The 23,399-nt window shown below is 41.0% G+C and overlaps 1 protein-coding gene across 2 annotated transcripts in view; it reads right to left on the bottom strand.

Moving 5' to 3' along the window:
- The window catches only part of ANXA4 (annexin A4), a 74,600-nt gene that overhangs the window by 43,581 nt on the left and 7,620 nt on the right, over positions 1-23,399 (bottom strand). For both annotated transcript variants that reach the window (XM_059943120.1, XM_059943119.1), the window contains exon 2: positions 3,336-3,390. In XM_059943120.1, the coding sequence (XP_059799103.1) occupies positions 3,336-3,338 (3 nt within the window). In that variant the 5' untranslated portion in view covers positions 3,339-3,390. The remainder of the gene's footprint in view (positions 1-3,335; positions 3,391-23,399) is intronic.

A 23,399-nucleotide genomic window follows, 5' to 3' on the forward strand; every position in this document is an offset into this window, starting at 1 on the left:
AGACAATCAGGGAGAACACCCCATGATAATGTGTTGTTGACTCCAATGTCTGCCAAAAAATGCCTAAGATTGCCAGCAAACAACCAGAAGCTAGAAAGAGACAAGAAAGAATTCCCCTACGGATTTCAGAGGGACCATGGCCCTGCCAACATCTTGATTTTGGATTTCTAGCCTCCAGAAATACAAGATAACATATTTCTGTTATTTTGAACCACCCAGTTTGTGGTGCTTTGTTACGGCAGCCTCAGGAAGTTAATGCAGGCATTTTACTTGTTTTCTTCTACTATATATCTGTAGTAATAAGCAAGCTGGTGATTCGCTGTCAGAATTTCAAATGGCCTAGCTCAGCCCTTGACCCCACCAAGACAGCTTTCTGAATCAAACGTTTCACAAGGTTCTTCTGGAACTCCAGTATTGAAAAAATTTTGGATGGTACTTAAACACTGCATTTGACTTTTAAAGCAAATTGCATTGCTGAGGGACACTAGTATGGGATTAAAATTAATATCTAACAAGATGAATCGATAGAGAAATGTGCAAAGATAATTCAGCTTATCTATCAGCATCTTTTTTCCGGAACAAGATAAGCCCGGAAAATTTGTTCCTGTTAGCTCTAAAGTATCCATATTGACTAAATTCCAGGGAATAATGTATCATTATCTATTCCAGGAAGGCAGGGGATTCCACCCCAGGAAGGCTTCTTGTGGCAGCAGGCAAAGGAAACAGGCAGAGGATGTAGGGAAGAATGATGAAAACAAATAGCTAGAAATCAGTGATATATCACAATCAATGAAATGTCATTCAGTTATTAAAATAATAAATAATGATAAAGATAAATGTCAAAAGATGGGAATATGATACGATGAAATATTTAGCAATAAAAAGGAACAGAGGAACAAACTGCTGATACAGCACCAGGGATGGATTGCAAAAAAATATAACGCTGACAATAAAAGAGCACACGCTCTATGATTCCATTTATAGGATGTTCTCGAACAGGCAAAACTAATCTATGGTGAAAACAATCAGAACAGTGGTTCCATTTCTGGAGTGGAGTGGAGAGCAGGGTGGGGACTGATCTGGAAGGGGCATGGAGGAACTTCCTGGAGCGATGAAATGTTCTATCTTGATAAGAGGGGTAGGTTACACGGTACATACCTTTGTCAAAACTCATCTACCAAGTAACCTTAAGAGCTGTGCATTTCACTGTAAATTATACCTCTAAAATTTTTGGTAAATATTTGAATACATTGGCTTTTAAAACATATTTTCCTTTTAGATATGTGTCATATGGTCATTGTAGAGATTTGGAAAAAATTTTTTTAAAGAATTAAGAGAAAATCTGGGGGGTAGGGGGAGGGATAAATTAGGAGGCTGGGCTTAACATATACAAACTACTATGTATAAAATAGATAACCAACAAGGACCTAATGTATAGCACAGGGAACTACACTCAATATTATGTAATAACTTATAAGGGAAAAGAATCTGAAAAAGAATATATATATAAGATACATATAACTGAATTGCTATGCTATACACCTGAAATTTACATATTGTAAATCAACTATACTTCAATAAAATTTTTTTAAAGAATTAAGAAGAAAAATACAACACCCATAACTCCATCGAGAGTAAATAATTTTAATATGCTATAAGATGTAAAATAAACATGTTAGCATAGCAAAGACTAGAGTGAATACATTAACTGTTCTTTATGTTCTTATTACTACTATTTCAAAACCACTATCATACGAGTAGGGTCTAAAATAAAGTGATGGAAAATAATTGGGAATTACAGTATTGTGATTATATTGTATGGTTTTCCTTTCCTTTAAAGATGCCCTTTATCTGTCCAATAAATAACAGTCATAATGGAAAAACAGGTTCTAGGAGGAAAGATGAGAGCAACTGAGGTAATTTTCCTCAGTGGAAAGCTCACTAAAGGGTCACCTGGTTAGAGTCTTCACATGTAGAAAGGCTGCGAGCTTGTTCAGAACAGGAAGAGCGTCCCATTAATTATGGGTCCCCAGAGCCAAATACCATGCACAAAGTAGGGGCACTGTAAACATCTCTGAATAAATGTTGTACATGTCCAGGGAGAATCCATCAAGAACAAATGGATTTTAAGGCTTTTTTTTTTTTTTTAAAGATTTATTGATTGATTGATTGCTATGTTGGGTCTTCGTTTCTGTGCTAGGGCTTTCTCTAGTTGCAGCAAGCGGGGGCCACTCTTCATCGCGGTGCGCGGGCCTCTCACTATCGTGGCCTCTCTTGTTGCAGAGCACAGGCTCCAGACGCGCAGGCTCAGCAGTTGTGGCTCACGGGCCTAGTCACTCTGCGGCATGTGGGATCTTCCCAGACCAGGGCTCGAACCCGTGTCCCCTGCATTAGCAGGCAGATTCTCAACCACTGCGCCACCAGGGAAGCCCAAGAACAAATGGATTTTAAAGGACAGCATAAGAGATTTGGTGCAGACACGAGTAAGCCCTTGACTGTCAGAGATGATGAAGAAAATTCTAGAATGTCTAATGTTAAAAAAAAAAGACGTTAAGAGTATATTACTCTTTGTTCAGGATAGTTTACACATCCATCTTCCTAAAGGAAAGTGTCTAGAGTTGGCGGAATGTCTAGTTCCTCTCCAAGTATGAGATTCTACTTCTATTATTTCTTCCTAGAAGACCAGGGATCAAGCGTCACCTGCCTATGCAGAAACTTTATTTGGGCAGGAGAAGGAGAGCAGGTGGCCAGCCTCAGGTACAGCCATGTTTGCAGCTGAAAGGCTCAGCTTCCACAGCAGCAGTGAGCTTTATGGAACTCTCAAAGGGATCCAATTCCCTGCCTGTCCCTGAGATCAGATAACCAAGCTCTGAGGAGTCCAGTCACAGCCAACAGCAGGAGGCAGATAACAAGTGTTTCTTAGCTGATGAGCCTTCTTGACGAGCCTGAAATGATGGGGTTCCACAAAGTGTGGACAGCGGTCATCTCCTAGTGGAGGAAGCTGCGGGATTTTGAGTTTTTCCTTTTTATTTGCCTACAGTTTCTAAAATGGACATGTAGTGCTTCTGCAGAGAGAAAACTATAACTTGTTTCTGTATCTCAGGATGTTAGACGGATTCAAAGGAGTCCCTCTTTGAATTTTCAGGGTCAGGTTACTCACCACCCCTGAAAGAAGTTAAAATGGCGTTTTCGAAAAAAGAAACTGCCTTTCCATTTCCTCGTCCCTCTCCTCTGATGAGCAAACAACCCTTTGTATAAGGCAACAGCCCCTGAGTACACATCCTGTACCTGTCTGCAGCTGGCACCAGGGAGGGTGAGGCACGTCTCCAACTTACCATGACTTTGACTCTATGTCAGGATCAGAGTTCAGTCAGACAAGCAGAAGTTTCTCTGTGATAAAAGCAGAAGGGACATTACTGTGATAAGAGAAGTGTCATTAGAATCATTAATCAGGATAACGTACAATTTGCACAAAGTTAAGCCACAGGGAAATAACACCCAATTTCATCAGAAGGCCAGCTATTGATTAGCCAAAGAGACAAGGGCCAGGCTAATCATTAAAGAGAAACTGTTCTAAGGGGCGAGTTAACTATGCCAGCAAAATACTGTGCTACCTGCTCTTCTGTTTGGAGATAATACATTACAGAAATGGTTCCTCTTGCTTAGTTAGGGTGAGGTACATTGCTTGTACTCAAGCCAAACCTAGATTCTGAACTGGGAGCTCTAGTGGATCAGAAGAGATGCCTCTTGGAGAGAAAAGAGAATCCGACTGCATCAGGGAAAAGCACTGCACTCCAGCCTTTACCCTAAATGAGGGTGTGTGTGTGTGTGTGTGTGTGTGCGCACGCGCATTTGTGTATAACGACAGGCCACTGGCCCAACCAACATTAGACTTTTCATTTCCCAATGATCACTTTCACTGCCACCATCTCAGGACGTAAAGGTGCTTCTTCCCTTTAAGCAGCAGCCTTACACGCTCAGCTTGGCCCTTAGTTCTCTTCAACACCCCCTCCTTCAGCAAGAAGACTGGAGCCATCACACATTTTTTCAGTCGTTTAGAAAGCAAGAAATGTCTTTATTGAAGGCAGGACCCTGAGGAACAGGCCAACTGGCTTCCTGTTTCCACATCCAGGTCTTATGGAAAAGGCTCCTTTCCTGAGCACGTAGTTAGATCCTTGATACTCAGAGAATCATCCCAGAACCAGAAGCATGGGCATCACGTGGGAGCTTCTTAAAAGTGCAGAATCCCAGGCCCCCACTCCAGACCTACTGCCAGAATCTGCATTTTAACAAGATTCCCCGAATATCTGTCCACACAGTGGTTTGAAAAGCACTGGCCTAGATAACCCTGCCAGGCAGCCCTTTTCAATCGTTCTCCTAGAATAACTACATCCTTCTTGCCCCACTTTATCACCAACTGAGTCATGTTTGGCCACGTTCATTCTTCATCTTCCACTTTCTGAGGCTTAGCTCATTCTTCCTTGTTTCCCATCACTCGCTACAGACTTATCTCCTATGACCTAGGGGTCAATCCCTTCCTACGGGGAGTGTCCACTGGCTCTGGGGCACAGCCGGAGCAAAGGTGCAGAGGTGGGAATGAGCAGTGGCTTCAGGGACAACAAGGCGACGAGGCTGCTGGAGCAGAGGGCTCCTTACAGGGAAGGCTCAGAGATACGGGTGGAAAAGCAGGTGGGGGACTGATTACCAAGGGCCCCTTATGTGCACCTGAGGAGTCTGACTTATACTGTAGGAATGGGAAAACAGTGAAAAGATTTGGGTTTTGCAGAGAAATGATGTAAGACAAAATATACTTCAGCAAGTTACTATACTAGAGGGTAGACTAGAGTCAGAGACAAGGGGTCAGGAAGGCTCGAGGTATTAGTACAGGAACAAAGATCTGCACTGAAACAGAGGCAAAGATCTGGGTAGGATGTGGCCCCTGGAATAGGATATACACGTGAGATATTTGGAGGGAAGACTTTATTGGATTTAGTGGCTCCTAAACTATATGGATTTATTCATTCAATCACTAAATATTCATAACACACTTCTATATCCCAGACACTGTTCTAGTTGGTAGAGATAATACAGTGAATAAGACAAAGAACCTGCCTTCGTGGAGCTTACAATGTACCAGGAAAGACAGACAACAAACAAACAAATGAATACGTAAGACAATTTCTGATACCAGTAAGATGAAGATATAACAGGATAATGGTATAGAAGAGGGATTGGCAAACTTCAGCTCAGGGGCCAAATTCTATTTTTCTACAGTCTACAAGCTAAGAATGGTTTTTTACATTTTCAACAGTTGATCAAAAATCAAAAGAATAATATTTTATGACACATGAACATTACATAAAATTCAAATTTCAGTGGCGGCTTGAGCAAAGCTTTCTGGAAATACTGAGAGTCATTATTCAATGAGCTAGAAATATTTTACTAAAGGAAAAAACTGTATCACACTTGAACACAGGGTGCTTTTAGCCAGACAATTTATTTTAAAACTTGGACAGCACACAGCATAAGTCCATTTATATAAAGACAGCTGTTGTATATTTATTATTTACTAGTACCAACTGAGTTTCTAAATAGATTTGAGAAATGAATGCAGTAAATGGCACCCTTTGATTCCTTCATTAGATGTCAGGTAATACGTGTAAAGTGAACCCACACACATGCTTACTAGCACAGTATCTGGCACCTCAATAACTCTTGGCAAGAATGGGGGAAGGAATCGAACACCCCCTCCCCCAATACAGAATCGCTGTAGGCCTCTTCTTAACTGCGCAGAATAATCAGCCTCCAGAGGATGAAAGGCCCTTCTACGTGAAACTCCATCCCTACAAGGCCGCCCACACGTCCGCAGGCCTGCAGAGCCAAGGATTCTTTATAGGAATCCTTTTCTGCCTCAGCCTCCTTGATTCATTTGCTCTTTCTCTCTGAAGGCCAGCCTACAATCACATAAACTGACCAGTATGACCAAGTTCACAATGACTCAGACTTTGTATTGGGGTTGTACAAGCTCCTTTGTGGCTCACAAGGGGGCAAATAATTAGCAACCGTGCCTCAGTCTTTACATCTGTGAAATGCAGACACGCTCGGTTTTGGGTGTCGCTCAAATGACCTTAAAAGCATCAGGACTCTTCAAGATGAAAAGATGAAGGCTGAAGGGACCATATGTTTGCGATGCCTTTTAAAAAAACCTATGGGTTATGCAGTGGGTGGGAAACTGCATCTCCTTTATAATATGGGAACTCCTCACCTAGGGCTCAGGATAGGATTCCTGAAGATTTTAGGACATAGTTTTAGAGCAACTGAAAGAAAGCTGGGAACTAAATGTAAGAGACTTATCCCAATGGCAGTTACATAAGGGAATAATAAGTTATAAATAAGTTCAACCTATTTCAAGTAAGATTACATACACTTTCAGAAATAATTTATGATGAATTCATAAAGAAAAATTAGGTATGTCAAGAACACATCCCTACTGTTTTCCTCGAGGATGTCCAGAAGGATAATTATTACACTACCCTCCATTCTGCCCTATTGTATCACTGCCCAGAATTGGCAAGCCAGGTACTGACTCAAGCATAAAGTTTCTCCTGTCCTTACGGCAGACTGCAGGTATGTGAACAAGGCCCTGACTCCTGGTAATATTTCAGTAGGCCATATAGGCAGCAGTGTGGTGCATTCCTCCCCACTCACCCAGAATTTGGAAAGCAGGCAAATTAGACTGACTAGTAAAATCAGTAAATAATCATCAAAACAAAGATATGCAAACTCATCTCAAGGAGAAAGAATGGCTCCCGAGATGAAGTTAGCTTGCTGAAGGGTATTAGACATATTTAAAGAAAAATTGTGTGCATCAACAATGCAGGCTCAACCCAAAACCATCAGAGAAGAGTACTTTGAAATATTTATCAAAACCCTGGCCTCAAGAAAGGGTGGCTTGGCCTCAGGATCAATGGTTCAGGCGTCAGACATTTCCCCACTATGAATATGAATTTTATCCATCTAAAACTCTTTGTTTTGATTCCTTGGTTGCCAAGCAACCTCTGGACTAGAGTTTGGCTTCCCATGTGGACCTGTCTACAAAGCACTGGAATATGAGGATTTTTGTCTAAGTAGCAGTTATATTTCTCAACATAAATAAATAAATTAGCGTGTGCAAGCATGTGAGTGCATATGTGTGATAAGCCTATAAATATGAACCCGTCCCTGAGAGGTGAACCCCTTCCTGATGTGCTAACAAATACAGTTTCTCTGGTGCTGCTGGATGCGGCACCATGATGAATTCACCCCAGTACCAGATGCTCTCCTTGAGACCCCGACATAACTTGGCAGCCTCCATTCAGATTCATAACATTCACTCACATCCCAGGACAGGCAACCTCAACCTTCATTGTGAAGGGATCTGATGTCCTTGTGACACATTCTTACTGAATCCTTCTCCTCCCTGGAAGATCACATGGGAGTGAGTCATTCACCATTTTTCTTTGGTACATGGTTTCATTTTACATCCCACAGGATGACAAATTTAAACATTTAGTCTGTGGATCTGTGGAGTGCAAGCGGGCCCCACCCAGGCACTAAAGGTTTTTAAAACTGTCTATGAAATGGGAACATGAAAGCAACTCTTTTTCCTTGCAACTTAGATTCTTCTAAAGGTAAAGGACGGACTTCCCTGGTGGCACAGTGGATAAGACTCTGCGCTCCCAAAGCAGGGGGCCTGGGTTTGATCCCTGGTCAGGGAACTAGATCTCACATGCATGCCGCAACTAAGAGTTCTCATGCCACAACTAAGGAGCCAGCGAGCCACAACTAAGGAGCACATGTGCCACAACTAAGGAGCAGGTGAGCCGCAACTAAGGAGCCTGCCTGCCACAACTAAGACCCGGTGCAACCAAATAAATAAATAAATAATAAAAACAAAGGAAATTTTGTTGCCGGGATGGCGTTTTCATTTTCAAACATTTAATCCAAGGCAAAGTGTGCAAGCTAAATGAATGGAAAGTTGGAAACCTATTTTCTAAGCAATTACAGGGAAGAATCTATTCCAACCCATCATCTGGCAAGTAACTTATTAACAGTCTTTTGTCCAAATTTTAGCCACTTATTCATAGCATTGTTGGGAACAGTAATAATAATTTCAATCCACAAATAATTAAAAAACACAGGTTTTACATATAATTTAAAACATCCCCACTACTTCTCTACCATTCCCACATCATGCCAAAGTCTATTAAAGTTTTCTACTCTGATTCCTTTGTCCAAAAGGCAGGGAGAAGGAGGGAAGGAACATTTATTAAACACTCCTCTACATGATCTTAATCTACCCAGTAACCTTTGGAGTCATGATATTATCTCCACTTTACAAACCAACTGGGTGATATAATAATGAAAGCTGGCTATGGTGAGTTCTATATTGTATTAAGAGATAAGATTAGAAAAATAAAAAGAGCAATGAGGTGGCCTTAATGATTACTGGAGAGCTGGTTGGGCCCTGCACTCTTAGTTCAATGCTTGCTTTGCTACATGTCTTTTCTACTTCACATAATACCTCAGTGTCCCCAGGCACAAGCTTCAAGCAGGGCACAAATCAACGCATAGTCTAATAAATTTTATGAGTGTTTCTCTGGGTACTGTATTCATCTTCCATAGTATAAGGCTTCACATTTTCCTAAGTAATTTTCTTTCGTTATCTGAGTGACTCCAAATGCTTCCTGTGGACTGGAGATCTTTGGAATTCTGGTTGGCTGTTTTTTTTGTTGTTGGTGGTGGTGTTTTAAAATTATTCTGCCTTTTAATTGCAGACAAACTGTTTGGATTCCCCTCATCCTCTCAGGCTAGTGACCGTAGAAACAAGAAGCTGATGCACTGGTAACACCAATTATTGCTCTCAATCATGGAACTGATAGGATAGTTTCACTGATGTTTCATGCTCATTCATTCAACAAATATGATCTGAATGCCTGCCCCAGGCCAGGTACCATTCTAGGTGCTAAAAGGCACATCTTCATCACCCCATCTATTCCCTTCATACAGAAAATTATCCCCTGTGCCTTGTCTGTTCAAGAGTAGCCTATGAGTAAAAAAAATCCTGGGGGTGGTTGGCGAGAACTCTGCTGAACTTCCTTCCCATTGCAAGGACTCTACAACCTTTCCGAAGCCTCATCTCCCAGCCTTTAATCTCCTCCCTCTGGTCCTGGGGCTCACTCCTCCGTGGGACAGCCTCTGCCACTGCTCAGTGGCTCAGCAGCAGGAAAGCTGGCCTTGTATTCCTTGCCATGTGTGCTGGAGCTGGAGGGACTTTATTTTCAAATAAATATTTATTGACCATTTAGTTATACTGAGTGCCTAGGTCCTTTATCAATAGTCTACCTTTTCGCCTTCTCATTGTCCAGTGAACTGGGCATGATAACTTAAATTTTAGAAAAGTTAAGCATGATGCTCAAAGTCACTCATGTAGTGGGTGGTAGGAGCTGTGTTTTCAGTCACAGCCGTGACCCTAGAGACCTTTATACTATACCATGTTAAATGCAGGCATGTGTACACACATGTACCATTATGCATTAGGCCAGGCGTAATGCTAGAAGCTTTTAGAGTAATAATGGAATCAAAACTTTAAATTGTCACATCTTTTGCTGAGCTAAATGCTTTCTCCTTCTTCATGTCTTTAACAAGCTGGATGCAAAACAAAACAACAACAAAAACATTCCTCTCCCAGACTTATCCACTGGAAACTAGACCACACTTTGACTGGCAGACAGCTCCCAGTCAACAGTGTTGATTACAAGACTGCTGGCTATTTGAAGAGACCACATTTCTAACCCCACACGCCCCTGCCCTAGTTCAGCCGTCCAGCCTTTCCAGTGGGAGAACAAGGCAACGTGGCTCTGTGACAGTGTCTCTTGGAGCTGACACGTGGCCAGAGTTGTGCCATTTCCAGCTGAGAGGGACATAAGGAGTCCATCCAGGCACATTCTGTGCCGCTCCCCCCATAACAGGGCCCAGAATCCTGTACTCAGTGCAGGGGTTCCAACCACAATATGAAAGTACCCCAAGTGCAGCCTGCTTCAGAGACTGACTGATGCATCACACCCTTGGGATAGTCTGAGTCCAGTGTCAAAGGTTTGAAATAATGGACCCATTTGGTTATGTTTATCCTAATGCCAGCAATATTTAGACTCTCCAGTGTACACCAGTAGGGAGAGAAAGAAGGGATGCTAGAAATAGCTCTTCCGGCTTATGCTACGAACCGAAAACAGCATGGGCTTTCATTCAAAGTCTAACATCGGTTTGGCGCAGCTCTGACATGTTTTCTCAAGCCCCAGATGGCAGTTTACTTACGCTATTAGAGGCAGCGCCCTTCCAGAATTAAATCACAACTATACTTTTGATCTCCCAGAGTTGATTTTCCCCCGTTTCAGATCAAAACGTCTAGCAAACCACAGGTGAGAGAGCAATCCAAGGCCATGATGTAAGTACACAAAGAAAGCGGGAGTAGAAATGGAGCAGAAATGCTGGCCCCAGAAAGAGCTCATTTCCACCAGTGTTGGATTTTAAGGGTAGAGAAGACTACAGCGAGCGCCCAGCCTACCCCTTCATGTAGACATGAGATAGCCCTGTCTACAGGTTAAGTGGTGGGTTTGCCTCTGGGTAACGTGCGTGGTAATAACGTGTTGGATTCATTCACTGACCCAAGGTCTGGCAGGTGCTGGCAGCATGGGTGGGACAGGTTCACACTAGTACAGGAGAATCCGTGCCAGCCCTCTGATGGGAAACAGCCATGGGAAGGTCCAAATCTGAGGGTGGTGCAGCCAACGCCACAGTCCCACTGGGGTTTATTTTTCACCCACATAGGAGAATATATTCTCCACCCTGAAGTAGGCAGAGATTCCTTAGATAGGACACAAAAAAGCACTAGCCATAAAAGCCAATATTGACAAGATTCATCAAAATAAAAAAGGTTTGCTCAATAAAAGACACTATTAAGAAAATTAACAGAAGAGCCATAGATTGGGGAAAAATATTCACTGCACATACATCTGACAAAGGACTTGAATCAAGAATATATAAAGAACTAAAAATCATAACACAAGGATGAACAAGGCAATTTTTTAAATGGGCAAAAGACTTGAACAGACACTTCACAAAAGATATATGAATGATCAATAAGTATACGAAAACATGCTTGTTATTGGCTATGCAGAAAACACAAATTAAAACCACAATGAGATACCATTTCACATCCCCTAAAATGGTTAAAAAAAAAAAAAGGAAAACAAAAACCGGACACCATTAAATGTTAGAGAAGATATAGAGCAACTGAAACCTTCAAACACTGCGAACTTGAGAGAACTATTCGGCAGTTTCTAATAAGGTTAAACGTGAATCGACCCTTTGACTCAGGATTCCATCTCTTATTTACCCAAGATAAGTGAAAACCCATATCCACAAAAAAACTTGGGCAAGAGTGTTCACATGAGCCTTATTCACAACTGCTCCAAACTGGAGACAGCTCAAATGTCCATCAACAGATAAATGGATAAACAAATTGCAGAATATTCATGCAATGGAATACTATTCAGTAAACTACTGATATAGTGATAACATGGATGAATCTCTAAAATATTATTCTGAGTGAATGAAGCCAAATAAAGTGTTTATATGAAATTTATATGAAATTCTAGAAAAAACAAAGCTAATGTATAATGCCAGAAAGCACAAAAATGGTTGCCTAGGGTCAGGGGTTGGTGGGTGGTGGTGAGGCAGAGGGGATATACCTGCCCAGGAACATGAGGAAAGGAACTTTAGGGGGTGACTGAAATGTTCCTTATCTTGACTGGGGCAGTGGTACCCAGCTGCATACATTTGTCAAAACTCATTGAACTCACCTCACACCCATTAGAATGGCTACTATTAAAACAAAACAAAATGGGACTTCCCTGGCAGTCCAGTGGTTAAGACTCTGTGCTTCCACTGCAGAGGGCGCGGGTTCGATCCCTGGTCAGGGAACTAAGATCCCGCGTGTTGCAGCCAAAAAACAAAAACAAAAACAAAACAAAACAGAAAATAACAAGCGTCAGTGAAGATGTGGAGAAACCGGATCCCTTGTGTACTGCTGGCAGGAGTGTAAAATAGTACAGCCACTTTGGAAAACAGCATGGCGGTTCCTTGAAAAGTTAAAAATAGCGTAATTACTATGTGATCCAGCAATTCCACTTATGGGTATATGTACTCTAGGTATATACAATCTGGATATATATATGTATCTTTCAAAAACATTGAAAGCAGGGACTGAAAGAGATATTTGTATATCCATGTTCACAGCAGCATTATTCAAAATAGCCAAAAGATGGAAGCAACCCATGTGTCAACTGACAGATGAATGGATAAACACAATGTGGTACGTACACACAATGGACTATTATTCAGCCTTAAAAAGAAAGGAAATTTGACATATGCCACAACATGGATGGACCTTGAGGACATTACGCTAAGTGAAATAAGCCAGACACAAAAAGATCAATACTGTATGATTCCACTTATACTAGGTACTTAGTCAAACTCATAAAACAGAAGGTAGAATGGTAGTGCCAGGGGGTGAGAGAAAGGGAGGAAAAGGAGTTATGGTTTAGTGGGTACAGAGTTGCAGTTCCGCAAGATGAAAAGAGTGGTGGTGATAGTTGCAAAACAATGTAAATGCGCTGAATGCCACCGAACTGAACCCTTAAAAATAGTTAGGATGGTAACTTTTACCTTACGTGTATTTTACCACAATTTTTTAAAAATAATTTTTTTCCAATAAAAATTGAATTTTATTTTTTTATACAGCAGGTTCTTATTAGTTATCTATTTTATACATATTAGTGTATATATGTCAATCCCCATCTCCCAATTCATCCCACCACCACCCCACCCTGCTTTCCCCACTTGGTGTCCATATGTTTGTTCTCTGCATCTGTGTCTCTATTTCTGCAAACCGGTTCATCTGTACCATTTTTCTAGGTTCCACATATATGCGTTAATATACGATATTTGTTTTTCTCTTTCTGACTTACTTCACTCTGTATGACAGTCTCTAGATCCATCCACGTCTCTACAAATAACCCAATTTCATTTCTTTTTATGACTGAGTAATATCCCATTGTATACATGTACCACATCTTCTTTATCTTACGTGTATTTTACCACAATTTTTAAAAAATAATTTTTTAAAAGTGAACTCCTTAAAAAAAAAGCAAACCTCCTTGAACTAAGTACTTAAGATCTGTGCATTTTATTGTATGTAAATTATACTTCAATAAGATAGTAAACATTTCTACAGCCAAAAGTATATGATTAAGATAACACACACCTATACAGCTTTGTAGGCTGACAGTGGCCTCTCGGGGGAAGCCTGCTGCTGTTCTCGTTCATTTAGCAATACCCACTCAAAGGCAAAGTCCAACTCAGTGGAATCCAAAAATCCATACGGCTTTTGCACAGCATCACGGGTAAAACCATGGCTCCTCAGGGATAACAACTATTCAAAGAGAAAAATCTGTTCTGCATAGTTAAGCTTTGCCACAGGTTAACACTGTTTTCCCGATCCATTTTCCGAGTTATTTTAGAATTAGAGGCCCTCAAGGAAATGTGAAAGGTCACTTAATTCCATGTTCCCCTTCAGAAATACCATAAGTAAACTATTCCAGGCAAGTAAGACTCTTAAGACAGGAACACCACTAGCTGTTCGCCTAGGATGATCACAGGTTACTGGTGCTGATCTCCAGTTCTCGTCTCTTCTATCACCAGAGCTTCTGTATGTCCATCTGCATCTGGGTTACCCGGACCCCTCCTTATGAATCACAAACAACAGGCCGCATATCCTGAGACCCAAATTTCAAGGTTGACCAGTACTCTTGATCTCCTGTCTTGTCTCAGCCATCATAAGTCTTAAGGGTAAACAAGGGGAGCACCTCAACAGAAAAAAGAACCCTGAATCTAACATCTGGCCTTTCTCTTACAATCTTTCCCAGAGAAACTAAAATCCACTCCATCGTTCTTTACAAAATCCTTGTGATGCAGGAAGGGAGGAGACAGACGGGACCCGAATGAGAAACTATAGTACTGGAGGGGAGTGACCGGTAAAGAGGCTGTGAGAAAGCCTGACGTGGCCAGGCGTCCTCTTGTCCTGCTAGGGTTTGTTTGCCTATAGGTAGGAAAACAGGTATTATGCAGCCCAGGCCTTTCCTTACCAATACCACCACTTCTGTTCGCCACGAGGGAAGAAAACACTCTTCCTAAATGAACAGGAAAAGCAACTAGGTTTTCCTTCACAGATTTACACTGCTTCAACCTTGTAGATCTGGAAGCGAGCAGAGAATAAACACTGCTCTCTTAAATGTCACATTTTCTTCTGGCACCTCCACGCCCTGCAAATATGCAAGATCTAGCTCTGTGGGCAATTCCACTCCCCCCTGGATCAGACACTCCCTCAGTGGGCCAGCGCAGGGTTCTATTTCCAAATCTTTCCAGAGTTCAAGCTGACTCTGAAAGAAGAATACAAAAACAGAACTGTTAAAATTCTCCCACAGTGGATGCCTGATTCACACAGGGAACTTGCTATTTCTGATGCCGCCTCTCCCAGTTTTTTCATTAAAAACCTCACGAAGGGGGGGCGGTGGTAGGATGAATTGGGAGATTGGGATTGACATGTATACACTAATATGTATAAAATAGGTAACTAATAAGAACCTGCTGTATTAAAAAAAATTAAATTAAATTAAAAAATAAAACTCATGAAGGCACGGGGAGGCAATGGAAGAAACTCCGTGACAAAACCCAAAGCTCTAGGACTGACATGAGACAATGTCAGAAGCTGAGAGGAACTGAAACTAACTTGAGGCAGATGGAGTGAGTGTGTGTGTGTGTGTGTGTGTGAGAGAGAGAGAGAGAGAGAGAGAGAGACACAGAGAGGGAGGTAGTGGGGAGACGGGTTACACGCCTCCATCAGCTGTCTGATGTGGGGATCCATCCAGAAAAGCCCAGCCCAGCCACCTGAGTTGAGAAGCTGTGAGGTGGACCCTTAACTGACCCTACTCATCCCCAAACCAGACAAGAGGCAGAGTAGATGCAGGGAAAGGTGACCAGTGAAAAGAACCCTGGCGGAAATGCATCATTTATATATCAGAGAACTGGGCATTGGGGGTAGGAAAAGATGCTACCTCGGAGACGCAGAAAGAAACAAAGAGAAAACCAGCTAGAGGTGGGAATTCGATCAGGCACTGTACAAACAACCTTCTCTCCTGCTTAAAGCTGATGCCAACACAAAAAGGTGCACAGGATGGGACCAAAGTGTCCCGTCCACCCTATCCTTGACAGACACAGTCTATACCCGTGCCGTGCAACGCCACAGCCACAAGCCACAAGCGGTTATGAGTAACTGAAATGCAGCTAGTGTGACAGAGAAAATAACTTTAAATTTTGTTTAATTTTAATTAAGTTTAAAGTTTTAAATTGAGGCAGTATAAGATATTTTTCCATAACACACAGCTGCAATGTTTTGGTGGGGTCACACTTCACTTTAACCATTGCACTGTGCAGTGCGCATGTCAGGCACGTTGCATCTGTTCTAGTTTTACATCTAATCACACCGCCAATCCACTTGGTGTCCACGGATGGATTCACTTTGACTGATACTATCTATGGATTGATGCAACATTTTTAATGTGTTTATTTGAATATGTCTTGCAGACAGCATGAATTACAGTGATATCTATGTAAATTGTAATTTGTAATCACATTTAAATACTTATTTTAATTATAACATTTTCTAGTGTGAAAAAATAACCATGGACACATTTAAAAATTTTAAATGAAGGCAGCTTACTGATGTGGAATTGAGAGGAGAGGCAGAAGCATTATGACTGGCACAGTAAGGAAAAAGAGATTCAATTGGCATAAGAGTCAGTGAATTAACTAGGACAGGTGCAGTTTTAAAAGTGATATGCTTTTCATTTTAAAGTCAAATCAATTCTAAAAAAGAGGAACCAGTTTTTTCAATGTGGATGCAAATATTAAAGGAAAATTATTTTTTGGTACTTAAGTTTTTTGGAAAACTTTTATGTGTGGTTGAAATAATGTGAGTATGTGAATCTACATGAAAACTAAATTTTATTAAATCTAAATACAGATCAAGTATTTCTGATGAAACTTCAGCAATAGAATTCATATGTTCTGTCAGTATAAAATACACACCGGTTTCTTAAGACTTAGTACGAAAAGAATACTGTAAAATGTCTCATTAATCATTTCTTACACTGATTATACATTGAAATGATAATACTTTGAATCTATTGGGTAAGATAATTGATATTATTAATTTCACCTGTATCTTTTTATTTTTTAAAATGTGGCTACTAGATAATTCAAACCTACATTTGTGGCTCACTTTATATTTCTATTACATACCTTGTGTAATAATAATTATGATAGCTATTGTTGAGCACTTATAATGTGTCAGATACTGTTCTAAACACTTTACGTGAATGATTATCTCAGATTATCTCTTTTTTTTTTTTTTTTTTTAGATTATCTCTTTTAGATCTCACCAAGAAAATTATCTTCTTGGTGCCTTAATTTCCCCATTTGTTAAAAAAAAGAAAGAAAAACACATTATGGGTCTATGACAAAAGAACAAAAGCCTCACAATATTTAAAGGCAAAGCTTATCCCTGAAAATAACCCAGTTAATTATTCATAAGAAACATTCAGGGAACCATTGGCAGAAGAATACATTCTAAATAGGAGGAGAAAATGATTAGCATAATAACATCAAGAAATCCTTTGAGACTGAAGATTTTGGCTTAAATATTCTGTATTCAGCACATCAAGGCCGAGATTAATTTTCTATGATCACCCTTTTCCTCCCTCCCGAGTGGCAAGAGATTTTTTTTTTTTTTTGGTTTAATTTTATAAGAAATTTACTTTTGAAAAACAGTGACTTTTTTTTTTTAATTTATTTTTGGCTGCGTTTGGTCTTCATTGCTGCGCGCCGGCTTTCTCTAGTTGTGGCGAGCGGGGGCTACTCGTCGTTGCGGTGCGTGGGCTTCTCATTGCAGTGGCTTCTCTTGTTGCAGAGCAAGGCCTCTAGGTGCGCGGGCTTCAGTACTTGCGGCTCGCGGGCTCAGTAGTTGTGGCGCACGGGCTTAGTTGCTCCGCAGCATGTGGGATCTTCCCAGACCAGGGCTCGAACCTGTGTCCCCTGCATTGGCAGGTGGATTCTTAACCACTGCTCCACCTGGGAAGTCCCGTAGCAAGAGATTTTATTTTTAAAACACTCATGTGTATTTAAGAGGGCTTACCAAATCATATCTAAATAATATTCTTTTCACTACTGTTTGGATTCAACTATTTTTTCCCCCATAAAAATAAATCCTCCAGCAGGAGTCCTTCTAAAAAACATGGAGACTATCTGCAGAGATCATAAAAAATCTCATATTAACACCTTAAGAGGGACTTTCCTGGTGGTCCAGTGGTAAAGAATCCACCTTACAATGCAGGGGACGCGGGTTTGATCCCTGGTCGGGGAACTAAGATCCCACATGCCGCGGGGCAACTAAGCCCATGCGCTACAACTACTGAGCTCACAGCACCTCAACTAGAGAGCCCACGAGCTGCAAACTACAGAGCCCACGCACTCTGGAGTCCACGCGCCACAATTTGAGAAGAGAAAACCCCCGCACCACAACTAGAGAGAAGCCCGGGAGCTGCAATGAAAGACCCCGCGTGCATCAACAACAACCCCAGAGCATGCTGCAACTAAGACCCAACGAAGCCAAAAAAATAAATAATAAAAAAACACCTTAAGAGATCACAGAAAAGATAAAACAGAAAATACTGGGTAGCTTTTAAAAAATAACCTTTATTTACTATAAAATGTACGTGGCAGAAAATTCATTATTCGGTTTTATTTCTGTTTTAGCAACCTCAGGATTTTGTAATTGTAACAATGATGTATGGACCCAGGATAGTTAGCATTAATTTTACTTGTCACCTCTCTTTCCCTCCAGTTGTTATTATTTAAGTTGCCTGCATGGTCTGATAAACTTGTTTCCCAAACCCAGTGAGAATGTGGGCAGAGGTAGAATCTTCCAGTGCAGTGCTAAAAATTATTGATCTTTCCTACAAATGGAAAAGATCAACTTTCATAGAATTTTAGAGACTATAAGGTCTTAAGTAATCACATCTATTTCCCCCTTTGATTTTATTTTGTAAATTATTAAGTCAACTTTAAGTATTGAAAAGGTCATTTAAAGAAAATGTAAACTTACCATCAACTTTCACTTACTGTTTGTTCCAATCTTTTAGCACAGTTGTAATCACAGTATGTATATCATTTTATGTTCTACTCTCTCCTCTTAATTTTCCTAATTCTACACAATCATATTTATTATTTTACTAAATTTATATTCTTCCACTGTATTGATATAATTTATTCAATGTCCCTCTACTATTGGTTGTTCAGGTTTTTGGGTTTTTTTTAATAAATTTATTTATTTTATTTATTTATTTTTGGCTGCACTTGGGCTCAGTAGTTGGGCTCTAGAGTGCAGGCTTCAGTAGTTGTGGCACACGGGCTTAGTTGCTCTGAGGCATGTGGGATCTTCCTGGACCAGGGATCGAACCCGTGTCCCCTGTATTGGCAGGCGGATTCTTAACCACTGCACCACCAGGGAAGTCCCTGTTCAGGTTTTTTTTATGCTATGACTACAATCTTTAGAGTTAGCATTGTAGATTTTATTCTTCTTTGGACCTATTCCTTGTGATATCTGATAATTATATTTCCAGTTATCCTCCAAATTTAAAAGGATATCCAAATCCCAGCCAGCCATAAGCTTGTTTGCTTGCTTTATTTATTTATTTACTATTTATTTATAATTTAATATTTAGGAGGTGTAGTATTGAACCTTATCGTTGGTTTAACTTGCTTTTTTTTTTAATTTGCAATTTTTAAATAATTCTTTATTTTATTTATTTATTTTTGGCTGTGTTGGGTCTTCATTTCCGTGTGAGGGCTTTCTCTAGTTGTGGCAAGCGGGGGCCATTCCTCATCGTGGTGCGCGGGCCTCTCACTATTGCGGCCTTGCTTGTTGCAGAGCACAGGCTCCAGACGCGCAGGCTCAGTAGTTGTGGCTCACGGGCCTAGTTGCTCCGCGGCATGTGGGATCTTCCCAGACGAGGGCTCGAACCCGTGTCCCCTGCATTGGCAGGCAGACTCTCAACCACTGCGGCACCAGGGAAGCCCTAACTTGCTTTTTTGAATGAGCAGCAGGAACACTCTCTTCTCTTTTTCCACTTGTATCCTTCTTTGTGAATTATTTCTTTGCATTTTTTGCCCATTTTGGGGATCTTGGTGCTTCACTAACACATTTCTAGAAATTACAAATATATTATAAAGTTTAATATTTTATATCAAGAATTTATTATGTATCTTTCCAATTTCATATTCTCCTTTTAGTATAGTCAAAATTCAGAAGAAAAATTGTAAATCATACCTCTGTACTTTGTACTCTTCCCGTCTTTTCCTTCGTACTCTTCCCTCTTATTATTACTTCAATGGTTAGAAAAGTCTCTTTTTTGGTGAAATGTTGATAATTGTTGAGCTGCGTGAGGAACAGGTATATGGGGCTTCATTTTACTGTTCCCCCACTTTGGGTATATGTGGGGAAAAGTCCATAATGAAAACTTTTTTAAAAAGTCTCTCTTCCCCATTGCTAGAATAAGTGCTTTATTCTATTTCTACTAGTTTTTCTCCCACCCCTTTCATGTTCCAGTTAAGGAAACTCTTGCCCAGGAGGTTAAAGTCACTCGCTTACTATACGACTCATCCGGTTTCCTACCCACTAAACTTAGCCATCACGTCTTCTTTTTTAGGCATGGGGAAAACACCCAATGACATGGCTATTTGGAAAGAGCTAGAATTCAATTCAGGAAAGTCTGGCTGGAAGATCCCAAGTAGCTGGTGCTTTATCCCTACAAGCTTACTCCAACCCTGCTCCACCAGCAAGACATGAGGAGACCAGGGGTGTGCTAATAAACTAACAGCCGGCTCTCCAGGGAAAGAAAACCCTGGTTTGTCTCCATTTCTTTGGTGAAAATATTTCCAACATGACCAATTTCAACTTACTTATGTGGTGTCACTGAACTTGGAGCTGGGAATAAGTAGGCAGTAGTACACCATTATATAGTATTTCCACCACACAGACATAAGAGACCATATATAATAGTAAAATGTAGTAAAATAATTGGAAAGTGATGGGTTGTTTTAAATAAAACTTATTTTAAAATAAATAAATAAATACATAAAACTTATTTATAAATATGTCTATTTTAATGTAATGTATTTACGCCTAAGTTGATTTAACTGATTTTTTTTTAATCGATTAATTTTATTTATTTATTTTTGGCTGCGTTGGGTCTTCATTGCTGTGCACCGGGTTTCTCTAGTTGTGGCGAGCGGGGGCTACTCTTCGTTGCGGTGCGCGGGCTTCTCATTGCAGTGGCTTCTCTTGTTGCAGAGCACGGGCACTAGGAGCGCAGTCTTCAGTAGCTGTGGCACAGTCTCAGTAGTTGTGTCTTGCGGGCTCTAGAGCGCAGGCTCAGTAGTTGTGGCCCACGGGCTTAGTTGCTCCATGGCATGTGGGATCTTCCCGGACCAGGACTTGAACCCGTGTCTCCTGCATTGGCAGGCAGATTCTTAATCACTGCGCCACCAGGGAAGCCCTAACTGAATTTTAAATAGTGGCTATATTTAACAATCAGCTTGCAAAACCCCTGAACACTTAACAACCATCTCTGATGGACTGATACAAGAACGCTCCAGCACACCACTGGGAGAACAGAGATGAAGGATGATTTTCTGTTTAATTGTGGTAAAATATGCATAACAAAACTTACCATTTTAACAATTTTTAAGTGTACAATTCAGTGGCATTAATTACATTCCCAATATCATGCAACCATCACCACATCCCAAACAGAAACCCTGTACCCATTAAATAATAACTCGATATTCCCCCCTCACCCCAGCCTCGGCTAACCATCATTCTACTTCCTGTCTCTATGAATTTGAATTTGGCTTTTCTAGGCATCTCCTATATGTGGAATCATATTTGTTCTTTTGTGTCTGGATTATTTCACCTGGCATAATGTTCTCAAAGTTCTTCTATCAATATGTTTGAGCACATATCAGAAATTCCTTCCTTCTTAAGGTAAAAGCAGGAGTTTAACTAAGACCAATATTTAAGGCCACCTTTAGTGCCCAGACAACCATGCTTGGCCTGGAGGGAGGGTGTGTGAATGCCACTTCATCTTCTCACTTCTGAGGAATAAGCCTTCCCCACATTCACTGAAGTACAGAAAACCCTGGGAATCCAGTCCACCCAAATCACGGCTCTGGTGGGGAGGTCACAGGGCAGCTTTAATAGGGAGCACAGAAGAACCTGAAAAAGGTAGAAGGCGCCCTGCGCATGATTAAAATCCCACTATGTTTATCTTTTCAATAAATCCAGACCAGTATTTCAACCTAAAAGAAGTTCATATAACCTAGTGGCTGTGAAAGTGTGGCTCCCAGACCAAGAACGTCACCATCAACTGAGAATTTGTTAAAAGTGTAAATTCTCAGGCCCGACCCCAGACCTACAGAATCCAAAACTCTGGGGCTGGGGCCCAGCAATTTAGTTTTTAAGAAGCCCACCAGGTGATTCTGATGCATTCTCAAATTTGAGAACCACTGCTTTAGAGTAATGATTCTAGATTCCAACTACTGATGCCTAAAATGGTCCCCAAACCACCCCATGGGCATTTTATAAGTGTAGATTCCCACTCATGATCTTACATCAAGAATAAGGTAATGAGGGGAAAAAACAGGCAAAATTTTATTAATGGAAGGGGGGGTGTATCATAACATTAACACCGTTTAATATATACAAGCATAGCTATGCATAAATATGACTCAGGAAATATGTTTGCCAAAGATTATTTAAACAGTAGAGTTCTCAAAACCACCCACTGCAAACATGCTTTACTTCTGGCAGGCCTGATCTGTTAATTTATAAGATCTGTGAAACTCCAAATTCAAGTCTCTTCCTGCATGTGAGTGCTGGCCTAGGCTATAAAGGAGGACATTCAGCGCTGGAGGTAGGAGGCTGGGAATCCAGAACAAGGGCGGAGCTCCAGTCTCTGCTCCAAGATTCAACCCCACTACGAGAGCCAGTTTATTCTGGCATAAATCTGAGATAGTTGTGTCTATTGTGCAGGATTTCTGCCAGGATTAGCAATAATGTCAATCCCCATTATACCCTCCTTCCTCATTAAGAGAACCTTCATGAGTTGACAGACTGGGTTTGGTAAACCAGGAAGGTGGGACTCCCCAGGAAGAAATAATGACTGGTCCAAGGCAAGCCCATTCCAACTGCCACAATGGTCTATGAGTGGCCATGTGACACACTCTGGCCAATGAGAAATAAAGGCAAGCCTGTCAAGAGGCTTGGAGACAGAGTGTCCCCCAGGCTAAAAGAGATAGCCTACCAACTTCCTCCTTCCTTCTGGCCTTGGATGATGTCAGCACTTGGCATCTGGAGCTATGGCTTGAAAAGGATTCTAATTAGTACAGAGGGTAAAGCACCTAGCACGGTACCTGGGAAAAGTCCTCAAACTTTAGTGTGCACAAAAATCACTCAGGGAGTGTTTAGAAAAATGGATTTGGGGGATGCTAGACTCTAGAGCTTGAGTCAGTAAATCTTGCGTGGGGCTCAAAGACCTTATGTAATCAAGTTCCAATAAATACCCCTGCTTATTCTCCTCACACCCAGTTCCAGGCCCTGATTCTCATTTAGGTAGTCCCTGCATGAGACCCCCCATTCCAAAACTGCCACTTGCTGTGTGGGCAGGCACTCATCGTCTTTACTTAAATAGTTATTTTGCCCCAATCAGGTACTAGGCATTGTGAGAGAAACAGAGATGAAGATGATCTTTCTCTCAAGGAGCATGTAAGCTAGTAAGAGAAACAAAACAGGTATATAACCAATCCAATGACAAAGCAGTGCTCGGCAACTGTTATAAGACCTTCAGGGTAGCGAGAGACTACAGACTAAGTCGTCCCGCCACCACCCAAGAGAGTCAAAAAGCTCTCATTTGATTAAAGCTTAGAAAGACAGAGAGCAAAGACATCTGTAGGCAAAGACAGTAAAAACGAAGCCTCAGCTCTGATTATGAATGGTAAGACTTATTTGGAAAAGAGTATAGTTGACCCTTGAACAATACAGGTTTGAACTTCCCCAGGGCCACTTATACCTGAGTTTTTTTCCACTAAATTCTACTGCACCAGTACACCATCCATAGATGGTTGAA

The sequence above is a fragment of the Balaenoptera ricei genome, chromosome 13, assembly GCF_028023285.1.
Source record: "Balaenoptera ricei isolate mBalRic1 chromosome 13, mBalRic1.hap2, whole genome shotgun sequence".
NCBI lineage: Eukaryota > Metazoa > Chordata > Mammalia > Artiodactyla > Balaenopteridae > Balaenoptera > Balaenoptera ricei.